At 57.0% G+C, this 21,785-nt stretch overlaps 6 protein-coding genes across 6 annotated transcripts; 3 read left to right on the top strand and 3 right to left on the bottom strand.

The window, feature by feature from the left end:
* Positions 1 to 170: 170 nt before the first annotated feature.
* Positions 171 to 2,743, top strand: HRG_08068 (type III restriction enzyme, res subunit domain-containing protein; the record flags this gene model as incomplete). The annotated part of the gene is made up of 5 exons (XM_044866539.1): positions 171 to 386; positions 429 to 1,193; positions 1,239 to 1,778; positions 1,821 to 2,541; positions 2,691 to 2,743. 5 exons carry the CDS (start codon positions 171 to 173, stop codon positions 2,741 to 2,743), a joined length of 2,295 nt encoding a protein of 764 aa, XP_044718428.1.
* Positions 2,744 to 4,038: 1,295 nt separating this feature from the next.
* On the top strand, positions 4,039 to 4,728 carry HRG_08067 (uncharacterized protein; the record flags this gene model as incomplete). Its single annotated transcript, XM_044866538.1, has 2 exons — positions 4,039 to 4,110; positions 4,204 to 4,728. The coding sequence occupies 2 exons, from the start codon at positions 4,039 to 4,041 to the stop codon at positions 4,726 to 4,728; spliced, it is 597 nt and encodes a 198-aa protein (XP_044718427.1).
* A 1,528-nt stretch (positions 4,729 to 6,256) lies between these two features.
* HRG_08066 (arylsulfotransferase (ASST) domain-containing protein) lies at positions 6,257 to 6,560 on the bottom strand (the record flags this gene model as incomplete). The annotated part of the gene is made up of 2 exons (XM_044866537.1): positions 6,257 to 6,487; positions 6,558 to 6,560. The coding sequence occupies 2 exons, from the start codon at positions 6,558 to 6,560 to the stop codon at positions 6,257 to 6,259; spliced, it is 234 nt and encodes a 77-aa protein (XP_044718426.1).
* A 589-nt stretch (positions 6,561 to 7,149) lies between these two features.
* HRG_08065 (ankyrin repeats (3 copies) domain-containing protein) lies at positions 7,150 to 12,983 on the bottom strand (the record flags this gene model as incomplete). The annotated part of the gene is made up of 8 exons (XM_044866536.1): positions 7,150 to 8,408; positions 8,464 to 8,711; positions 8,771 to 9,520; positions 9,572 to 10,680; positions 10,762 to 10,932; positions 10,987 to 11,062; positions 11,120 to 12,240; positions 12,306 to 12,983. 8 exons carry the CDS (start codon positions 12,981 to 12,983, stop codon positions 7,150 to 7,152), a joined length of 5,412 nt encoding a protein of 1,803 aa, XP_044718425.1.
* Positions 12,984 to 14,069: 1,086 nt separating this feature from the next.
* HRG_08064 (uncharacterized protein) lies at positions 14,070 to 14,959 on the bottom strand (the record flags this gene model as incomplete). The annotated part of the gene is made up of 2 exons (XM_044866535.1): positions 14,070 to 14,707; positions 14,770 to 14,959. The coding sequence occupies 2 exons, from the start codon at positions 14,957 to 14,959 to the stop codon at positions 14,070 to 14,072; spliced, it is 828 nt and encodes a 275-aa protein (XP_044718424.1).
* Positions 14,960 to 16,052: 1,093 nt separating this feature from the next.
* HRG_08063 (DEAD/DEAH box helicase domain-containing protein) lies at positions 16,053 to 21,200 on the top strand (the record flags this gene model as incomplete). The annotated part of the gene is made up of 3 exons (XM_044866534.1): positions 16,053 to 16,304; positions 16,395 to 16,461; positions 16,516 to 21,200. 3 exons carry the CDS (start codon positions 16,053 to 16,055, stop codon positions 21,198 to 21,200), a joined length of 5,004 nt encoding a protein of 1,667 aa, XP_044718423.1.
* Between the last annotated feature and the right edge of the window lie 585 nt (positions 21,201 to 21,785).

Below are 21,785 nucleotides of genomic sequence, written 5' to 3'. Positions count from 1 at the left end.
GAAATAGGGGCTTCAAGCGCGTTGATTCTTCAACTTACCGACAAACGACCCTGTGGGGTACCGAAGTCACTCAGGAACCTTCCCAGCAGCCCGTGTCGACGACTTCGCGTGTCTTTCGAGCCGACCTACCGCGAGAGGAGCCAAGCCATCATGAACTCGACCCAGAAGCCATGAAGACCTGGGTTTATCCAACGAATCTTGGCGCCATTCGGGACTACCAGTTCAGCATCGTAAAGAACAGCTTGTTCAACAACACGCTCGTGGCGTTGCCAACAGGACTGGGCAAGACCTTTATCGCGGCCACGGTCATGTTGAACTTTTACAGATGGACAAAGTCAGCCAAATTGGTCTTCGTGGCCCCAACCAAGCCTCTCGTGGCACAGCAGGTTGATGCCTGCTACAACATTGCGGGGATTCCCCGCTCCCAGACGACGCTCCTGACAGGCGATATCCCGCCGGCGTTGCGCGTGGACGAATGGGCGACGAAGCGTGTCTTCTTCATGACACCGCAGACTCTACTCAACGATCTTTCCCATGGCTACGCCGACCCGAAGAGTATAGCGCTTTTAGTCGTCGACGAGGCGCATCGCGCCGTGGGAGAGTATGCATACGCAAAGGTGACCAAGCTCATCCGTCGTTTCTCAAAGAGCTTCCGTGTTTTGGCCCTGACCGCGACGCCGGGGTCCAAGATTGAGACCGTGCAAGAGGTCATCGACAACCTAGGCATATCTCACTGCGAAATCCGGACCGAGGACTCCATCGATATCCGGCAATACGTGCATCAAAGGAACATCGATCCCATGGTCCTCGACCCCTCGGATGAAATGAACCTGGTTTGTGAGTTGTTCACAGAGGCGCTCAAGCCGCTCGTGGACAAGTTGGGCTCGCAGAACATCTACTACGGGCGAAATCCCATGGCACTGACGGCGTACGGCTTGATGCAAGCGCAGAAGGAATGGTTTGCCACGCGGGGGCAGCACGTGAACCAGGGCGTCCAGTTCATGATGCGAGCCATCTTCAGCGTCCTGACCGGCCTCGCCCACTCTATTAAACTCCTCAACTTCCACGGCATCAAGCCATTTTACGACAACATGGTCGACTTTCGCAGTGAACAGGAGGGCAGAGGGGAGAAGGGATCGAAGTACAAGCGCCAGCTCGTCGAGCACCCCAGCTTCCAAGAAATGATGAACAAGGTCTCAATGTGGCTTAAAATGGACGGCTTCGTTGGCCACCCCAAGTTGACGGCTTTGGCAGACGTCGTCCTGAACCATTTCATGGACAAGGGCGAAGGCTCAGCGACGCGCGTCATTGTATTCAGCGAGTATCGCGACTCAGCAGAGGACATCGTGCGGATACTCAACAAGCATCGGCCACTCATCAAAGCTAGTGTCTTTGTCGGGCAGGCGGATGGCAAGCGCGGTGAAGGCATGAAACAGGCACAGCAGATCCAGACCATTGACAGATTCAAGAAGGGAGACTTCAATGTCCTCGTTGCCACCTCGATCGGCGAAGAGGGTTTGGACATTGGGCAGGTCGACCTCATCGTCTGCTATGACGCATCCGCGTCACCGATTCGGATGCTGCAGCGGATGGGACGAACTGGTCGAAAACGAGCGGGCAACATCACTCTTCTCCTGATGAGGGGAAAGGAGGAAGACCAGTTTGCCAAGTCCAAGGACAGTTACGAGAAGATGCAAAGCCTCATCTGCGAGGGCAGCCGGTTCAACTTTCGCTTCGATCTCTCGACGCGCATTGTTCCAAGAGATGCCCGCCCGGAGGTGGATAAGCGACATGTGGATATTCCGGTGGAAAACTCCCAGGACCAGTCCTTGCCGGAGCCCAAGAAGCGCCGCGCGCCACCGGGCAAGAAGAAACCGCCAAAGAAGTTCCATATGCCCGACGGCGTGGAGACAGGCTTTCAATCGGTGGCGCACTTGATGAAGCAGGCGCCAAAGGCAGGCGCGGCGAAGCGGCGGCGAGATGCAGAACTTGACAATGTTGCCGATGTGCCCGGTTTGGAGAAGGTGGTGCTCACCAGCGAGGACCTCCAGGAGCTGAACCGGTCCTATCGCGATCTGCCTTTCAACCATAGCGTGGTTGAGGAGACAGACATGCCTAGCATGGTCTCGCATCCGCACCTGCAAAGGGGACTACAGCCAGTCGTCAAGGTAAAGCACAGTACCCATACGCGGCGATGCGTTAAAGCCCTAGGCAAGATGGGTCTGAACCCTGACGAATTGGTGAGACCTTGCCGGGAGGTGGACGGGAGTAACTACCGGGAGATTCCTGTCAGGCCCTTTGTGCGCTCGGACGGAGAGGAAGACAGCGACGACAAGGTTGAGTCACTCGCTACGACCAAGAAGCAAACTGCCCGGGGGAGATTCTCGGTCCTTGGAAGCAAGAGGGACGAGCCTCAACGGAAGAGGAAGATGTCGCAAGTCACAGCCTCCCCGGAATCAGAACAGATGGGCTCCGAGGGGGAAGAAGAGATGGTTTCCAAACGCCACAAGAGCCAACCCGGGCGAGGCCGAAAGCCAAAAGGTAGGTCACAAGGGGGACGGCGGAAGAGGGCGAGAGGCATCAACAGCGATGAGGTGGGAGACGACTGCGAACGGGACAGTGATATCATGGCGAGTAGCGATTCCGACTCGGGAGCAGATCTGCTGGACTTTGTTGTGGGGGACAATCAGGCGACATCGAGTATACTGGATTCGCAAGCCACGTCTCCCATATCCGCTACTAGCCGGAGCACCCCTCGAGGTCGGGCAGACAAGCCGTTCTTTGTGCCTTCCCGGTTTCCTGCAACCCAGGAAAGCGAGGACATTCCTGACCTAGCAGAGCTGGTTGGCACACCGCAAGCGTCCAAGCGAGGCAATCGGAGCGATGGGTCAGAACCAGAGCCGAGGGACGGTCAAGCGAGAAGAGCGGCTCGAGTTCGCCGGCGACTGGTGGAAAGCGACAGCGACGAGTAAATACATGACTACTGACTGGCTTGGCTACACGTGTTTCAATGGCGTTTTAGAGCAAGCGTGAGGGCGCAGGGGGTAACTCGATCATGGTCAAAGGAATCGGGAGGTATATTTTTCAGTGCTGAGCTAGTTGCAGGCACATGGGCCGACTGAGGGACACATCCACGTGAAGCCGGAGCTCTCTTGCGCAAGCCGGGAGACCTAGAAGATTCTTGTCCAAGTCAGCACTTAGTTCAGGTTCGCATCTGATGTGGCACCTAGCACCAGGGCTAAAAGGCAAAGTGTCGCCAACATAATCTCAATATCAGAAACCCGCTTTATAAGCACCACTCCCCTCACCGCCCTCGACAGGCCAGCACCCGGGGATCCTCTGTCACCCCGGAGTGTCGATGCATATGACGATGCAGACACCCGGTGTCGGCGACGGGATCGACCCGGGGCCGGAGTCCTAGTCGAAGGCAAGCCAAGGGGCACCGCACAGCTACCGGTGCCGAAATCTACCGGGGCAGAAGTCGACGGCCGGGGCTGCGCGGGAAGTTGCCCGAGGGGCGTCTAAGACGGCTCTTCCTGTGATTTTCTTTGGGGTTGTAGAAAAATGATTCATCATGCGAGATTGGAGGGTGACAACTGAGCTAAGGAAGGGAAGAGGGGCAACTCACAGTTGATGTGCGTGTTTTTTTTGCTGTTTGGCTATCATGGAGGTGTAGAGGGTGAAGGAAGAGGAAAATTTGAGAAGAAGCGAGGGCATGAAAAGAGAGCGATAAGAGGTGTCACGATAAGTCGGGCCCTCGTCGGATGAGCTAAGCCACGGTGGGTCTGTCGCGGGCCAATGGCGACGGCGCCAGCTCACCCGCCTTCTTTGACGTCGAAGGCTCCACTGCAGCGGCCCAGCGCTCTCTCCCCTCACCCTCCCCTCCTCCTCGCTCTCTCCCCATCGTCGAGACTCGCACTCTTTGAACTCTGCGTGACCTGGCGTGCAATCCAACACCCCCTTCGATCGAGCTTTGCGAGCAGCAGCGACAGCCGCGGCATCATCATCCGAAGCACCAAAGCAGCAGCAGCAGCAGCCATGGTGTGCGCCGGCGCAAGGGCGGTTGGGCTCCTCAAGTTTGTGGGCACCGTGTCCCTCGGCCTGCTGACGGTTCGTCCCCATCTCCCGAGAGCTACTCGTAACCTGCGCTTGGACAGTGTGGGCAGCGAGAGGTGCATGTCGGCTGACCATGCAATCGTCCAGGGCGTCTCTTACACCGTCTCAACCCTCACGCTGCCGAGCCTCCTCCAGCTGTCCTCGTCCGTCTCCGCGTCCCAAGCCGTGACGTCGCTACGGAACAGCCTGAAAACGCCCATCTACGCCCTCACGGCCCTCGCCTCGGCCCCTCTCTTCCTCTCCTTCGTCCTCTCTCCTCGCTCCGCCCGCCACCCGTACCTCGTCTACACCTCGCTCCTCGCCGTTCTCTCCACGGCTGCGCCTCGTCTTCTACCCAGCCCTGGGCCGCGTGCCGCCACCAAGCCAGCCGCCAAGAAAGCATCTGCTCGCGGCAGGATGGAGGCGAGCTACGAGGTTCTTGGCGATGTGCACAGCGAGGCCGCGAGCGAGGAAGAGATTGACGACATGAATGGTGAGGAGGTCAGGGTCGAGGTGGAGAGTCTTGCCAGGGGCTACGTGGTCCGGACGGGCCTTGCGGCGCTTGGATTTGCCATGGCTGTTGTGGGCATCTGGGGGGACGGTGCGCCCCAACCCACGTCGTACGTGTCGTGAAGGCGGGTGAGTGTGTCGCGCTGGGTCAGTGTTTTATGTATATGAAAATGAAGCAACACAGAGAAGAGGGTATCATTTGTTTTCAGGAGTCGAGCATAGCTGGCGGATTGACACGGGGTGAGTTGAAGAAGAGGCCTCTGCTACCGTCATGCCTAGTGTAAGAACAACAGCGCAACAATCCCCGGAGGAGTCATTTACAGGTGACGGTGCCACGGCTTTCAACACATATTCCTCCTGCTACCGCTTCGACCGTAGGTAGGCAAGAGTAGTCCCCGCGTGTCAGCGGCTAGGCTACTTAGTTGCAGATTTGCCCCGGGCTGCCATCATCTCGCATCGTCATTCAAGCCCCGCCGAACCTGAGCACGACATCGCCTTCTACTGTCAACCGTCGTCCTCCGGTGACCATATCTCTCAGGCGGCTTTTGTCTGGCCCCAAGTCATCAAAACGTCTACCGTCTCCCACCAGCACAACCAAGTCTGCCGAGTCCTCAAGGCCGTCGCATCTCCCGGAAGCGGCCCACGGCGTGTCCAGGCAGATCGAATGTGGCCGCTCAGTCACTCGCAGGACCTGCCACGCCTCCTGGAACCGAAGGGTCGACGGCTTCTTACAGTCCTGCGTCGCCAAACCCGGAAGAGAAGCCCTTGTCCTCTGTCGGGCTTGCGGCGGGGATGGCAAGCCGGCATGGTAGCCAGCCCGGACCAACCATCAGGGCTCTCGAGTCGCTGGCCTGGGGATGAAAAAGCGGTTCTTGCTATCCTCAATGGAACGACTGTCGCTGCCGAAGGTACCGCAGGCATGCCGAGATGTCTTCCATCAACTGCGACATGAGCAGCCCATCTCTGCCCTGGGTCTACGGCCAGCCCAACCCGGCCATCCCGCCGTCATGCGAGGACCATTATCCGCTTTCACCTGGAGCTCCTGAATCATAAGGCCTTGCAATAGTCTACCTTTCGGGCAGTGTGACAATTTCTGGACCTCTGGAAGTGTGGTACATTCCCTGTGGCTGGCCCTCTATCTGTCTGTTCTCAGTGCAAGTCTTTTGCCACAACATCCTGCATCCTGACAGTGGGAGCATAAGACGATGCTGTGGACCGTCTTGAACAGCAATGACCGTGTGCAGAAACTTAACTACGGCTAGTCGAGCGAGGTTGAAGAGCAATAGCTTTCCAACCTGGCGTTCTCTGACGAGCAGCTTTTGACGGGGCCATGGTCGAGAAGCATTACCGTGGGATGCTCCGAGTCCCAGACGACGGGCGCTTTCTCAAAAGCCCGTCACGTAGACTGGACTCTTGTGTGACGATTAAGGGAATGCTGAGACACCCATCTCAACACTCTACTCGATCCAGGCTGTCGTCATCTCCATCAGGCTGGCACACAGCATCGGCTTCAGCGGCGTGACGACTAACCCTCTCGCGTTGAAGATTGGAATATCTTTTTGTCTTGGCCACAACAAGATCCGCTCCGTCGCAAGGCTCGCCGACAGAGCTGCCTGACCTGGTTGCCGCCGAGCAGGTAGCCCGCGTGGTGCTAGAAGCCAAACTCGACGTCCGGGCCGAGCTCAAAGTCGGTCCTGCTGCCGCCCAGGCGCCAGATGATGCCCCCGTCGGTGTCGTTGATCTTGAAGACGGTCGACGCGTGCTGGGCCAAGACGAGATAGTGGCCGTCCCCCTTGGCAATCGAGTTGATGGGGAAGTAGCCCCAGGCGTGGAGCTGTTGTGGCCGTTCCCACCAGTTCTCGAGGCAGAAGCAGCTTGCTGTCTGAAGGCGGGCCGAGTGTTATAACATGAGTAAGATTCACGCCAATAAATAGGGGGGGCGGAAGGCTTACCATCTAGTGAGACATGGTCGAGGCCATGCCACTAGAAGAGGATCTCTCCCGTCGCAATGTCGAGCTCTATATCAGAAATCACAAGCTCGCCGTCAGTACAAGATTTCCTTGCTCGGAGCACCAGTACTGCCAGGGCCTTGACGGGCGTCTTTGTCTGCAGCCACCAATCAACTTGGTCGATGCCGTTCGGGAAGCCGGCGAGGCGAGGCGCGACTCAAGGCCACCGGTGCCAAGTTGGCGCTCATCCTTTTATAACTGCAATGCGTCTGCATCCACGGCAACACCGTATCCCTGCTGCTGTCTGCCGAGGTAGCGGCAGGGGCGGCCGGGTCCTGCATCTCATCCGTCTGAAGGATGCGATACGACTGTCGTGACATTCGCCACGATGGCGTCACGATGGCGTCAACGGAAACCAGATATCGACAATGAGATGGCCGAGGGTCAAATATCCTCCTACCTACCAGCTTAAGCATCAAAATTAAATATGCAGACAAATCATTCCAGCTGCTCTCGAATTGTGAAAACCTTCAGAAGCCCGGGTGCGTGCAGCCTGTTTGCACAATAATAAACCCTCGAATGCCAAGGGACGACCCTACTCAGGCCGTCCTTCGCTCTCCGCCGTATCGTGCTCTGGCATACCAAGCATCTCTCTCTCGAACGGAGAAAACTTCCAAGCCAAGTTCAGGCGGCTCGGCAACGTCCTGACGACAAAGTCGCGCGTGTCATCGTCGTCTTTCCCGTCCTGCGACCGGTTGTCGTCGTTGTCGTTGCGAGGCCGGACGCTGAAATACCGGGACCCCGTGTGCCTTTCGCCCAATCTCCTGGCAACATCGTTGGCCTCGTTCAGACTCACCAGTCTGCGCTTGCCGGGCCGCTTCGCCAGAGCGGTGGAACACAGGTCCCAAGTAATCCTTTTCAGATCGGCAGAGGACAAGTACGACCCAGGCCACCCTTCTCCACGGCCAAGAGCGAACGAGATGGGCCCAACAGCGTCGACACCATAGTCGCCGCTGAGCCCGAGAGACTCCGTTCCGGACCTGAGTTCCCGAATTGACCTGCTCCTGAACATGGCCTTGTCGACGAAGTCGCCGGGCGACTTGCCCGGAAGTTCCTGCAACTTGTTCTGTTGGTTGTTGCTGTACTGCGGCGTAGGCCTCTCAAAGATTTGATTTTGCAGCTGGTCGTGTGCGAGCTCCGCAGGCGTGCGGCCGACAGCGTTCTCGCGTAGCAACAGCTGAGGCTCGAAATCGACAAGGACCTTGACAAGCGAAATCATCTCGCTCTTGACCGCTGTGTGTAGGCAAGTCTCGCCAGCGCCGTTGAGCATGTCCAATTCCTCGCCTCCCGAATAGTCCAGCAAGAGCTTTGCCATCTCCACCACCAGCCCCCGGCTGCGGTAGGCATTAGGAGGAAGGGCGAATTGTATGCTGCAGGGAAATCCTCGTAGACTGTCCACGGCAGCATCCATGCCGCAAACCTGAGAGATCCAGCTGTGCAGCGGGGTCGTGCCGTTCTCCCCGAGGCTCTTGCGCTGTTTGAACAGATGACGTCGCAGGTCTGCATCAAACATGTCCAGTAAATGCTTAACTTTCGCGGCCGTGGGATTGCCCCAGAGTGCCGCGTGAAGGAGATTCTCGCCCTTCTTGTTCCGGGTTGACTGGTCTGCGTCTGCGTCGAGGAGCACCTTGATATGCGCAACGCGGCCGAGTCTGCAGGCAAGCATCAAGGGCGTCTCTCCTTCAGTAGTCTTCTTTTCGATGCTTTCTGGGCGCGCTCTCACGAGGTACTCGAGAAGCACCCGTGACTCCGCAGTCGATTCGCTTAGAATAGCACAGTGTATTACCAGGTCGTCTGTATCGATGGTAAGCCAAGAAGACCATCGGATATCAGGAAAAGCGAAACCCACTGTCTGCGCCAAGCCACCTTGCAATTGTTCGATCAAGGCCTCCCGGCCCTTCTTCCAGATGTCGCAGCCTGGAATCTTGGCGGGCTATCTGGGACTTGCCAAATTCGCTGTACAGTCGGTGGGGTGTGTCGCTCAAGAAGAACTCGACGCCTTCTAACGATCCGCCAAGGGAAGCATGCAGAAGCGGCGGTGTTTTCAGTCCAGTCGTCCCCGTGGCCATGTTCCGGCCGGCGGTTGCCCAACTCCTTCTGTCAGAGCGACAGTCAGCAGTGTATTTCGAGATGGAAAGGCCAATCAATCACAGTACCTTTTGACCCCATAAACAGTCAACCCTTGGTAATACCGTGGCTTCTGCTTGATTTCAACGCCGCTCTTCTTGACCAAATCGTCGAGCGGAATTCCAGCGCCGGCGCTCTTGATGAGGAGGCCAAGCAACTGAGTCTTTCCATTCGCAAGAGCCCAGGTAAAGTCAGACTCCGGAAGGGTGAACATCTCGCTCGATTCCTCTTCGACTCCCGCAAATCTCTGGCCGGAGAAGCGCTGGACCATGTCTAGCAGGAACTGGAGCCTCGAGACATCGTCCGTGTCAAGCGCATGCATGAACATGCTTCTACTATCAAACTCTTTGACGATTTCCCCCTTGTCAGTCAGGAAGCTTGGAGCGGAACTGCAGAGGACTTCCAACGGCTTAACATGAGATTCGACCAGCATGGAGACCTTGCCAATGTCTTCTATGGTGAAGCTTCTGTTCATCTTCTCGGGCACTAGCCGTGGATTGCCGTCTGAGCCCTCGTCATCGTATTCCTCGTCATCATCGTCGTTTCCAATCCTAAAACGGACTTGCTCGCCTTCTGGAAGCGACCACTGGGCCTCGACGATCTCAAGGATAGCTTGAGCCACATCCTGGGGGCCCTGGAGAAAGGCGAGAGAAAATGGCGAGTTTCCAAAGTTGTCGGTAATGGCAATCTTCAAAGGCGGCTTGTTATTTTCGGGACCGCAGGCTTCGAGAGTCAAAGCTTTGATGCGACTCAAGTCTCCGATCCAAGCAGCCTCCATTCTACGCAACGGTCAGTCTCCATTCCGAAACGGTTTGAACGGATAAGCGCACAGATCAATATACTGGCCCCTTCTGGTCTCATTCATGTCGCTGTCGTACGTAAATCGGAATTCAAATTCGTACTTGTTCGACATCTCCGTTTCACGGTCGCAGGAAGCGCTCGTACGCTTTTCAGTATCAATGTCGGGATACAGCTCGACGAACACCTTCCCGCCCTTGGCGACCAGGGCACTCTCCAATTTCTCAAGTCCGGAGAGCGCCTCTGCGATGGCCTCCCTTTTCTCGTCTATGCCCCACGACGTCTCGGTGCGCTTCACTTCTGCTCGGTAAATAGCCGCGTCCCGCTCAAATGCTTCCCGTATCGACTTGACGTCGGCCGACACTACCCATTGCTGGTATGTGCCTGGCTTCATCTTCTGCAGAAACTCGTCGGTTCCTGGTTGCAGACGAGGTTCACACATGAACGGTTTTTCGCCCTTGTAGTTGGACAACTCCTGAATCAGATCTCTGACGAGGTCCAACGCCGACGTGCCTTTTGTGTAGCTACACATGTACTCGTCCGTGAGGAGGCACTGAGACTCCGAGGTCAACGTGTTTGGATCGGCGCCGCTATCCAGCAGCTTTATTGCGGCACTAGTGTTGCCGGACCGTACAGCGGTGATCAGCGGTTGCTCCATGGATTGCTGGTACTTTCGCCGCGAGCCCTCCAAATCTCCCAAGCTGGAGCGAAGCGTGGATAGCTTTGCGGATTTCGACCAGGTGTCGAAGTCAATATGCGGAAACGCCCCAGCATTGAGCAGTTTGAGCACGAGTAGCGAGTCTCCATTTTCCACTGCGCTGTGAATTGGAGAGTTGGTCTGGGGATTCCAGCTATGGGGAGAAAAGGTCAGGTGGTTGAGAGCTGTCTTGACTCCAACCTTGTCCTCATCCAACAGGGTATCAATCATTTCGTTTTTGCCGCTGTCGATATATCGCTGAAGCGCCGTGTAGCCGTTGGAGTCGGCTTGAGACGAGGTAGCCCCTAGTCTGAGGAGCAATCGAGCCATAGATTTCGCCTGTTCACGGGGAAGAGTCAAGGCGAGTGTAAGAGTCAGAGTGGCAGCAGTGTCTATTGAGCCGCTTCCGAGGAACTTGACAGGAAGAATCACGTCCGCTCCATACTAGGGTCCAGTCAGCTTGTCCGCCCTTGGAGGGCTGCGCCAAGGGGTTTTGAGGCCAGACGCGAGGCAATACAGACTCACATTGTAGAGGACCTTGACTGCGTCCTCTCGGGCCTCGACTATCGCGAGATGGAGCGGCGAGCAAGGAATATCCCAAGCAAGAACATCGATGTGGTAGTAGTCTGGTTCATCGGCCGAGTCATCAGTAACAATGACGTCGTCGTCACCATGGCTGGCATCTCCCTTTTCCACCTTTAAGAAGGAGCCGGTGGTCACTGATTGTGCTTCTGTCTCGGCTGCGTCGACCTCGGTGAGCTCGCCGTCCGAGTCTTGGCTGCAATCCGCGTCATCTCTGGCCTCTCCGTTTTCCTGAGCTCTGTCCCTTAGGTCGGGATCGGGTTTGCTAAGGTCGAGAGAGACCTTGCGTCTTTTGGCTTGCCGTTCTTCCTCAGCCTCCTCGTTCTCGATGCTCTTTGCCATTAGAATTCTGATGATCTCCACATTGCCTCTCGAGGCTGCCAGATGGAGAGCCGTTTTCCCGTCTGCCAATCGAGCTGTCAGGCGCGCGCCATGCTCGACGAGACATTTCACAATCCTCGGGGTCGAGACCATGACGGCGAGATGAAGGGGCGTTCTGCCAGTGTAGTCTCGCTTGTTAGGATCCGCTCCTTCTTGAGAGAGCCAACCGAGGACGTCGTCGATATCTCCGTCGACGATGGACTGACACAGCCTGGCAGTGTTTCCGACGTACGCCATGTCTGTCCAGTCTTGGTCGGTCAAGGGGTTGAATGAGCCGATCTGCTGCCTGCCAGGATCATCGATGAGGAAGAAAACGTTGCCAGATACGTAAACTTGGGCCTCTTTCTCGGCAATCTCAACCTCCTCCGGCGTAACGGGGGTTGGACAGAATCCGCAGCAGTCCTCTATCACGTCTTGGACGCGACCAAAGAAAGCAGGGTGGCGATGAAGGTGCACTTTGCGATCCTTTGGTTGGTTCCACTCGGCATTGAGCAGGAGATCTCTGGTGTAGCATAGCTTCTCGATGCGCTTTGCATGGAACATTTTCCCGTAAGGCACGGTGAATGTGTTGTAGTTACTCACGTCGTCTTCCGGCTGCCAGTCGGCAATTTCGTCTTCATGAGAGTCTTTGATATTTCCCCGCAGCGAGTATCTGTTTTGGAACTTGGTCGGCCTGCCGCGCTCCATTCTTCTTTTGTTAAGGTAAGCTTCCCGGGCCGAGTTCGTGGGCAGCCGTTCCAGCACCAGAAGACGGGCCAGCCCCAAGGTGCGCCGAAAGCTTCGCTCGAAAATGGTGGGGTCGATTCGTGATCGGTCGAGATCGGGCCAATATACTTCGAAGTTGCGATGGGAATACTTGGAAAGGCGGTTTTCGTAGGAAGGGCTGCGCCGTGTGAGGTCGACGTGGTTGATCTGCGTGATGAAGCTGCCGAGTGCTCTCGGAGTGACGTAGACTTGCTTGCCGTCATAAGCCGCCCCCGCGGCGTCAATGTCGAATCCGGTCAATATCTCACTGACGGACTTGTAGACCCGAAGAACGATCTGGGAGAGCGAAAAGGGTTAATTGGCAAGGGGCCGAACGGCGAGTCTTGACAGCTGGGCCGTACCTGTACATGCCGTACTGGGTACTGGCTGGCGATTGTGATTGCGTACTTGGTGCGAACGACGGTGACCTCGTTGAGGATGGCGTCGCGAACGGCTTGCTCGATGTGTTTGATCTTCTCAATGGCTTGTTCGTGGGTGAGATCGTACAGGAAGAGGTCAAGATCGGAAGCAGGGCAGAACTTTTCGTGATAGTACTCTCGGAGCTTTCGTTTCGAGGCCTTGAAGTGGGAGGGGACAGGCAGAAGACAGTTGACAACCGAGGAACCAGCGGCAACGACATTACTCCAGTCCATTTCAACCAGAGACGATTCCGAGAAGACATTGAAGTTGTGCTGAAACTCGACGAGGTCGGAGACGGTAGCAGGCGCCTCGTGAGGCCGACGCTTTTCGTCAGGGAGAGCCATGACGTACTTTGACATCTCCTCAGCGGACTCGGTCGATAAGCTTCTGGCTCGGGTCGTGATGAGCTTTGTGTCGTCGGTGAAGAGGGGAAGGACATTGATGTAAGGATCGTCGAGAAGGGGATTCTGGCGATCCTGGGCGTAGAGCTCTCGCAGGCGAGCTTCGTGCTTGCGGTAGGGCGCCATGATGTCAACCATGGCCCGTTCAGGGTGCTTGGCAATGTGTTTGACCAGCTCCTGATGAGGAGCGGGCAGCCCCGGGAGGGCGGAGGCGGCCATGGCTATGGAAGATGATGCGCGGCCTGGGCAGCTTCGCAAGAGAGCGGAGAGGATCAGTAGTTGATGTTGACGATGTGGCGGGCACTCGCCGGAGGCTGCGAGGGCGTGGCGTGTTGAGACGATGGATGTGCAGCCTAGGGAGAGACAGAGATGGGCGTCGTAAGACAATCGACTGTCTCTCGATGCACAACGTCGAGGAGGGAATGCAACGTGTTTTTAAAAGAAACAGGCGTCGAGCCATTGATTGCCATGTTGCCGGGCTGAGGTGCGTTAGTCAGTAGAAGCTAGAAGGATCCCGGTACAGGCATCTTCCAGGCTGCCCAAGGGGCCCTTCACCGACCTGCCCGTGCAAGGCGCTGGAGGAGATGGACGCGAGGCAGTTACGTCAAGTACCGCCGTGCAGTGCGTGCAGTGGGCGTTGTACTGCAGCCGCCCCCTGTAAGAATGACGTCCTCTTTCTCAGCCGCGGGGATCTGCGGCGCGCTTCCAAAGCTGTGCTGCCTAAAGCGACAGGGCTCCAGCGCACGCGAGAACCCGTGATCTGGGCCTCGACACTTCAGCCTCCCATTGCTCTGCTGATACCGGCGGCTGGTGCCTGGAGGATTACCGGGGACAGCGTCAAGCACTCGCCCAACTCCACTTCACCTCGACTCCATTCACGCAAATCGACCGTTCTCTGGTCCAAGGCCATCGTCGACTTCGGGTCCGACCCTGCATTCACGCTCATCGTGGGCCCATAGAGAGGTGAGCCAGATGCATTCCATCTCGGCCGCTCCCTGGGTTGGTTAGTCGCTAAAGGCAGCAGTCCCGTTTCACGCATCACGCCACATGCGACGTTGTTGGTCTCGGAAATCGCTTTTCTGTTGCCCTGTCTAGATGCATGGTATCGTGGTATCTGTTGCTGAATGCTGAATAAAAGAGGAAAAGAACGACACAATGCAGCGCCGTGCCACGCCGTGCCGAGCTAAAGTCTCGGAAATTCCAGATTGTCCTCTGGCCCGCTGATAATTTCCAGCAGCAAGAGGCAAAGAATAAGGGCAGAGAGAGCAGAAGACAGAGGAAAAGCAGTGTCATCGCCACCAACAATCATACCTGTGACTCTTCTCGCGGCCCCTTCTCCTCCGCAGGCGAAAACAGAAACAGCACCGTGACGACGAGCTTCCCGGCCCCGGAAACAACAATGGCCGTCGCCGAACCGACCTCTCGATAGATGAGGGCGCCGATGAGAGAACCCGCAACCAGAGCCAGGAGGAAGGCGACACGTCGGGTTCTCGGCCGGTTCTCCAGCGAGAAGAGCCGCGGGTCAATCATCAGATCTACCCAGGCTGCAGTCGCCATAGCCGTGCTTATTTCCGTAAGGCATAGGCTACGCGACTGCACGACTTGACTCCCGGCCGCAAAGGCCAACAGGCCAACGACGGCGAGCGCCTTGGGGCCCCGGTCCTCGATTCCGTATCGATACTGCATCGCTGCCGCTCCCAGCACCAGGCCGCTCTGGATCAGGTTGCAAACAAGGAGCCACCATCGCTTCCGAGGCCCGATGATGTGGCTCAACTGGCCAGTCAGCCAGCCAGCCCCCAGAAACAGGCCCAGGGCCATTCCGATGTTGGACGTGATGAATGCTTCGCCATCGAGTTGCGGCAGGATCAGGGCCAGGCAGAGAAAAACGGTGTTGCCCGTTTGATTAGACGCGAAACAGTGATAGTCGGGAAAAGTGGTGGCATCTTGACGATTAAGGGGCCAATTAGTTTGCAACTGCTAATTCCGCAACTTGTCTCCCTCTTACCTTGCATGCCCGTGCAAAACGTCAGGAAGACGAGCTGCGACTCGGCGAACGAAGAAGACCGGATGTCCTCGGTCAAGCTACTCAAGAGCCGCCCCTTTTTCGCCAGACGCTCGCTGTTGGTCCTCGTTTCTGCCATGATGCCCTGGGAGTGATCCTCAGATGCTTGACCGCTCTTCTCGTCAAAGGCCATCTTGTGCTTTGTAGTTCGGAGCGGCAGACGCCATAACATGGTGTTAGTTAAGGTTTAGATTCGGAGACAAAGATGTTGTGCGGCCAAGCGAGGGATGAAACAGGTTGGAAGGAAAACGCGGTCAACGGCTAAGAGGAAGTCTGGCGGCTCCAGCCAGCCGTTGCCTTGAACCAGAGACGCTGGCGCACCCGGAACCGACAGCCGGGGCATGATGGACAAATAAGGCGCTCTGTGGCACTAGACTGACAGACCCGACGGTCCGAGGAGCGGTTGGTGACAAGGAAAGCTAAAAGACGAGCCGGCTCGTTGCCGCAGGGCGAAAGATGGAGCTGTTGATCGGGTCGGCAGTGACAGGCGGCGGCCCGTCGCGAGTAATGACTGATTCGCCAATCCCGAATGTACAGCACAGTAACTGCGGTACAGTACGAGGCACCGTACGCATGAAAGCCACGGAGATCTTTGTTGCGGGCCAATCATCTTCACCCCCTCGCCGTGGACGGTCCGGAAACGGGCACCGGCCAACAGCCGACCGGCTCGGAGCCCGCCCGGCCGCCGGGAATTCAGACAGAACGGTTCGCGGCTAGCACCGACTTCCCCCGACAGCCGTGCCCAGCCGCGAGGTGAGGCAATTAGCCCACGGTAGATGTTTCTTCTCCACCTTGCCATCTTAGTTTAGCATGAGGATTAGGGGCTATATTGGCATTACGAGGGTGCATAACAGCAAGCTGTAGGCAGGAGAGCGCCCGTTTCATTAAATGTTCTGCACCGAATGTCCGTTAGGCCAAGTACACATGGTCGCGTACTTGAGAAACAGCCCATTGTGTGAGCGACGATGACCGGCATCACGTAAGCCTGCGGCTACTCCTAATTTACTGTGCAGGCACCGCAGCAAATTAGTCACGTGCCGTCGCATCCGCTGACTAACCGGCGCGTCGAGCGGCACTGCGACGCCAACTCTTCCATCGTCAATCAAGCTCCCGCGTAAAAACAGTCCGAGCTCGAGCCACTTTCAAACCGAACCAAGGCGGCATCGGCTTCAAATGGTTCCGGAGTCAGCAATCCACAGACCGCCTGGCATCCATCCGCCGGCTTCATGACTCGAAACAACCTCGCCGAGCACCTTACCTGGCTGTTGAGCAACATCACATCCACCAAGCCTGCGCCTCGATCCTATCCCAGTGCCAGCGACCCCGTGTCCCAGCAGTTGTCCCAATCGCGAAGGGCGCTGCCCCCGACGAGGACTCGATCCAGGCCCTCGTCCGTCTCTGCGCCTCGACCTGGCCCCAGAACTCTCCATCCTGCCTCGAGAGAGGCCTGTGAATTGGCCGGGGGAGGGGATGACTTGGTCGTCACCCACGAAGTTGTCGTGGAGGATTGCAGCATGGGGAGGTTGACTTCGACTACGAAATCCAAGAAGCCGCTTCTTGTATCCCAGCTGCCGCAACAACTCCTAACCCCGTCCACGACAAGCGATGGGCGGGGGAAGCAGCATGCCGGTCAAGGTCCGTGAACTGAAGCAATGTAGAAAGCTGACCGTGCTGACAATTTACTCGCAGGACACACGAACACTCCTGGGTCGCGCGCCTTAGCGTTAGACAAGGGTCCTCGGCGGGCGCCTTCGCCGAACCTCAGCCTCGACTTCACTGACTTTGATGCCGACGATTTGGAATGCATGGATCTTACCGAAGCCACCGCCGCCTCTTCCGGCTCGCTCGAGTTTGGAGATGATGTCAGGCTATGGGATGAAAAGTCGGCGGTATGGTCTCCGGTGCCGTCCAAGACCCCCAAAAAGCGAAAAAGCGACGGCATCGGCAGTGATGAGGATGGCCACGAAGAACAGTTCCCCGATGTCTATCAGCTACTGGGGGCAGACCCGCCCACGTCCACACCCCGGATAAGATCTGCAGCGCGTCGGGCTGACGCCTCGGGTAGTGCTCAGTCACGGCGAGGTCGAGCTGGCAAGGAACCCGTCGACGGCCAATCTGCTCACGCGAGAAGAAGCGGCGCTCTCCAGAGTGTCATGGAAGAAGCATCTTCGCCGTCAAGGCGGATAGCGGATCGACGCGAGCTTTCCGGAATCAATCAAACGCCCAGCACGAACCGTCAAACTGAACGTACAAGGGACAGCCACAAAAAACGCAAAGTAGCCGTCGAGGCGCCCTCTTTTCCATTGTCTTCCGAGGAGGAGGCGTTCCAACAGGCCGAGCAGGCTGACAAACCGAGGGAAAACGATTTTGTACCCGATTCCGAAGACGAATTCGTCACGCCACCGTCTCACATGGGAGTGAACCGGCTTTCCAAGGAGGCTCCTAGCAGCCAGTCTAGGCTTGTGGAATCAGAACCCCCGGCGGACCCACCTCCCGAACGGCACGATGGTTTGAGCGACTTTGATGTCCCGGCTCCTTCGCGTTATGGAGACGCTTCTTGGAAGACATCCGCACCAGAAGGAATAGGAGGCTCAGGTGCCAGCTGCACGAGTGCGGCTGGTAGTACCTTTGGTGCCTTGGCACCCGATCCTTGCATTCCCCCTTCCAGCCAGACGCCGAGGCTCCTTACGTTTCTGTCGGCCAATCCGGAAGCATTGAGCACAAGACATGCTCTGCTAGAGACGCAGGTCCTGCAGAATGGCCAAGACTTTATGCGAGCGATCAACGAAAGATGGCCCAAGGAGAGGCGCAGCGAGGTCAAGGCCGAGAAGGAGCGGTTGCTGAGACAGCAAACTGCCGTCAAAGATCTGACCAACTCCATGGATTCGTACAGATCGATTTGCCAACGGCGAGAAACACTTGCGAAGCAAATCGCCCAATCTTATGCAGATGGGCTCGATACTGACGACGACGAGATTCAGCTCGACGAGCTCACCGACCAGGTACAGACAATGGAGCAGCAGCTTATCCTGACCTTGTCCGAGGCTGGGCTGGATGAGGGAATCTTCTCCGAGCCCGTGCTGAACTCTGCCTCAGCCGTGAGAAATAGAGGCTCCGTCGTGTTCAGCACGCAGCCCATTGACGGCAGCACGATCGAGGGATCTCGAAGCCCAAGAGGATCGCTACCAGCCAGGGCCACCGGGACACAGGTCGTCCATCAGACACAACTGCCCGCTGCGTCGCAGTCTCGCCTGCGGAATGACTTCGTACCACCAGCAGCGACAATCTCGCGAAATGATTCAACGTCTCGAGACGACAAGGATTGGTCCAAGCCGCCGCTCGCAAGAGATGCAACGGGCCCCTTGAAGGCCCTCAGTCGATCCAGGTCGAAAAAACCGAGCGACACCAACGCCAACGCGGGTTTCATCTCGGATTTTCAAGACGACGAGATGATGGCTCTTCCCGTGGTCCGTCGAAGAGCCACACAAGCGGAGATGCGTGGCACAACGACACCGAGAAGTCGCGTCCATGCTGCCGATGACAATTTCAGCGACTTCAGCGACGACGACGCCATGTTGGCTTTTGCCCAAGACTATGAGACCCGTCAGTCCGCAGGAGAATCGTACGAAGGGTCTCACCGGGTCCTTTTGGAAACATCAGGGAACGTCTTGCCCCCGGCAAAGGCACGCAACCCTTCAAGAAGACAGGCGGCGCCGGTCTTGCCTCCACTGAGCATCCCCCCGGAGCTCATGAAGCACTCGTGGTCTCCCGAAGTACAGAAGATACTCAAGGATCGGTTCAGGATGAAGGGATTCCGCCACAACCAGCTGCAGGCGATCAATGCAACGTTGGCTGGGGAAGATGCCTTTGTCTTGATGCCCACGGGCGGCGGCAAGTCCCTCTGCTATCAGCTTCCAGCGGTGATTCGGACAGGCAAGACGAGGGGCGTCACCATCGTGGTTTCGCCCCTCCTCAGTCTGATGCAAGATCAAGTCGATCACATGAAGGCCCTGGGCATCCAAGCTGTTGCTTTCAACGGCGAGTGCTCGGCAGAGTACAAGAGGCAGGTGATGAGCGCATTCAACGAGCGCAGCCCAGAACACTTCATTGAGCTGCTCTACGTTACTCCCGAGATGGTCAGCAAAAACGCAGCCTTCAACAGTGGGATGCAGAGCCTGTATCGCAAGGGCAAGTTTGCCCGGCTCGTCATCGATGAGGCCCATTGTGTGAGTCAATGGGGACACGACTTTCGGCCGGATTACAAGACTCTCGGACAGGTCCGCCTCAGGTTTCCCGAGGTCCCTGTGATGGCGCTCACGGCCACGGCAACCCAGAACGTCATTGTGGACATCAGGCACAACCTGGGAATGACAAACTGCAAGACCTTCTCGCAAAGCTTCAACCGCCCCAACCTGTACTACGAGGTCCGGACGAAAACGTCGAATGCTGATGCAATGGAGAAGATCGCCACCTTGATACAGGCCAAGTATCGGAATGTGACAGGCATTGTCTACACCATCTCCAGAAAGCAGGCAGAGAGCGTTGCCGAGAAGCTGCGCGACAATGGGATAGCAGCGCGACACTACCACGCCGCCATCGACCCTCAAGAGAAGGTTGAGGTTCAAACAGCCTGGCAAAAAGGAACCGTGAAGGTGGTCGTGGCGACCATAGCCTTCGGCATGGGCATCGACAAGCCAGACGTGAGGTTCGTGATGCACCACGGGCTGCCCAAGAGCCTGGAGGGCTACTACCAGGAGACGGGCCGGGCAGGCAGAGACGGAAAACCCTCCGACTGCATTCTGTTTTACGGAAAGGGGGACATAAGGGTCCTCAAGAAACTGATAGCTGATGGAGAGGGCAACGACGAGCAGAAGGAGCGGCAAATGGTCATGCTGAACCGAGTCACGTCCTTTTGCGACAACAAGTCGGACTGCCGGCGGACAGAGGTCCTTCGTTATTTCGGAGAGGACTTCATGCCGGCGCAGTGCCAAAAGTCGTGCGACAACTGCCAGGCCGGACTCGTCTTTGAGCAGCAAGATTTCTCGACATACGCCATCGCTGCCATCCGGGTCGTCCAGAACCAGAGAAGACTAACGGCGAACCAGTGTGCCGACATTTTGCTGGGAAAGAAGTACCCCAACCACGAGCAACAGAATTCTGACGATTACCATGGTATGGCCAAGGGTCTCAAGAAACACGAGGTTGTTCGGGTCATCGATCGCCTGTCTGCGGAAAAGGCTTTCCGCGAGAACAACGTCGTTGGCAACTACGGGGTAGCCATACAGTATCTTCAGGTTGGGCCGACTGCGCGCCTGTTTCTGATGCAGCAGCGCAAGCTCATGCTCACGATCCAAGTCTCCGAGGAGCCCAAGGGCTCCAAGTCCAAGTCCAAGGCTGCGAAAAAGGGCAAGGGCCAGGAAGCCTCGCCGATGCAGTCGACATATGTGTCATCGCCAATGGGCAGACGCAAGTCTCGGGCAAGGGCGGTGGTGGAGAGCGAAGACGAAGGCGACCTGCCCACGACGTCGCACGGCTATAGCAATGATGGGTTCATTGTCTCAGACGATGAAATGCGGGAAGACGACAACGAGGATGACGCCTTTGACCCCTTGCCGCAGCATCGTCCGGCTAAACCGGCCTCTCAAAACAAATTCAGTCCCCAAATAACGTCCGACGAGCGACTGGGGAATCTTTCCGAGATACACCAAGACCTTGTCAATGCCTTCGTGCCAGAGGCCCAGAAATTGGAGGAACAGATTCGCAATAAGAAGGAGCTCAGGCGGCCCCTCTTCACGGAGCGCGATTTTCGAGAGATGGCCATGAACTGGACCACGTCCCTTGAAAAGATGAACCGCATCCCTGGCATCGATCCCGAGAAGGTCAGGGAACATGGGCCGAAACTACTGCCACTCCTGCGCCAGCACCACGAACTGTACCAACAAATCGCCGAGGCAAACGACGAAGCCCCAGGAAGTCAGGAAATTGTTGATCTAATAAGCTCGGACATGGAAATGGAAGTGGACTTGATGGACGGGGCGGCGGGCGAAGACTCTCACTACTTCAACGCCAGGCCGAGGCCGGAAGTCGAAGCCTTTCACAGCAGGCTTCAGGGTCTCAACAGCCAGCAGCAGCAGCAGACCCAGTACAAGGCGCCCAAGTCCTCGTTCAAGGGCGGCAGCCGCAAGTTTTCCGGCAAGAAATGGCAGAAGAAGGGCGCCGGCGGGTCGACGAGGCGCAAGAGCGGTAGCTTTGGGAGGAGGGCTAGCGGCGGCTCCTCAGCCACGGCGTCGCGGTCGACAATGAGCGGCAGCTCGAGGAAGGATGGCAAGATCGTCAAGAAGTCTGGGGGAGGCATTGGGCTGATGCCTCTGTAAATGATACATGAGGAGCTGTTTTCGATTGCCCCCTCCCTAACTTTTGCTCTGCCAAGGAATCAGGGCCGGGAATGTCCTTCTATCATGGTCGAACACGGGGCGAGTGCTGGGCAAAAGGAGAAAGAGGTGCGAAGACGGGAGCTTGACGGGGTAGGCATGCGATAATTGTTTATACGAAGGACGGGCGACGGCCTTGAACGAATTTAGGGCGCAGCTGGGCTTGGGCGCTTTGGAACGGATGGGTTCGTCATCAGTGCTACTTGGGAATGGTCCTGTCGAGGACGGTGCGAGAGCTGCATCGTCAAGAGGGGGGGCGAAGCGGTGACGACCCGGTCATATTTTGGGAGTTGAGGGTGTTATATCTGGTAGCTGATCAATACCCAACCCATTAACGGGAAACAATTCGCGGGCCCCTTCCTTCCATGAGGACCGGAGAAAAGGCGTGCCACGCGGAGCGGCCCAATTCGCACTCATCGGGGCAGAACGGATAGGAGAGGCTTCAGGTAAATAAATCACATGAACATATTCCTCTTGTTGCATTTTCATATGCGAGAGCAGAAGGAAAAGAGCTATTACACATCTTCA

The sequence above is a fragment of the Hirsutella rhossiliensis genome (genome assembly GCF_020360975.1).
Source record: "Hirsutella rhossiliensis strain HR02 chromosome Unknown scaffold00009, whole genome shotgun sequence".
Taxonomy (NCBI): Eukaryota; Fungi; Ascomycota; class Sordariomycetes; order Hypocreales; family Ophiocordycipitaceae; genus Hirsutella; species Hirsutella rhossiliensis.
Note: the sequence above shows the minus strand (reverse complement) of the source record. Positions and strands in the feature narration are given on the sequence as shown.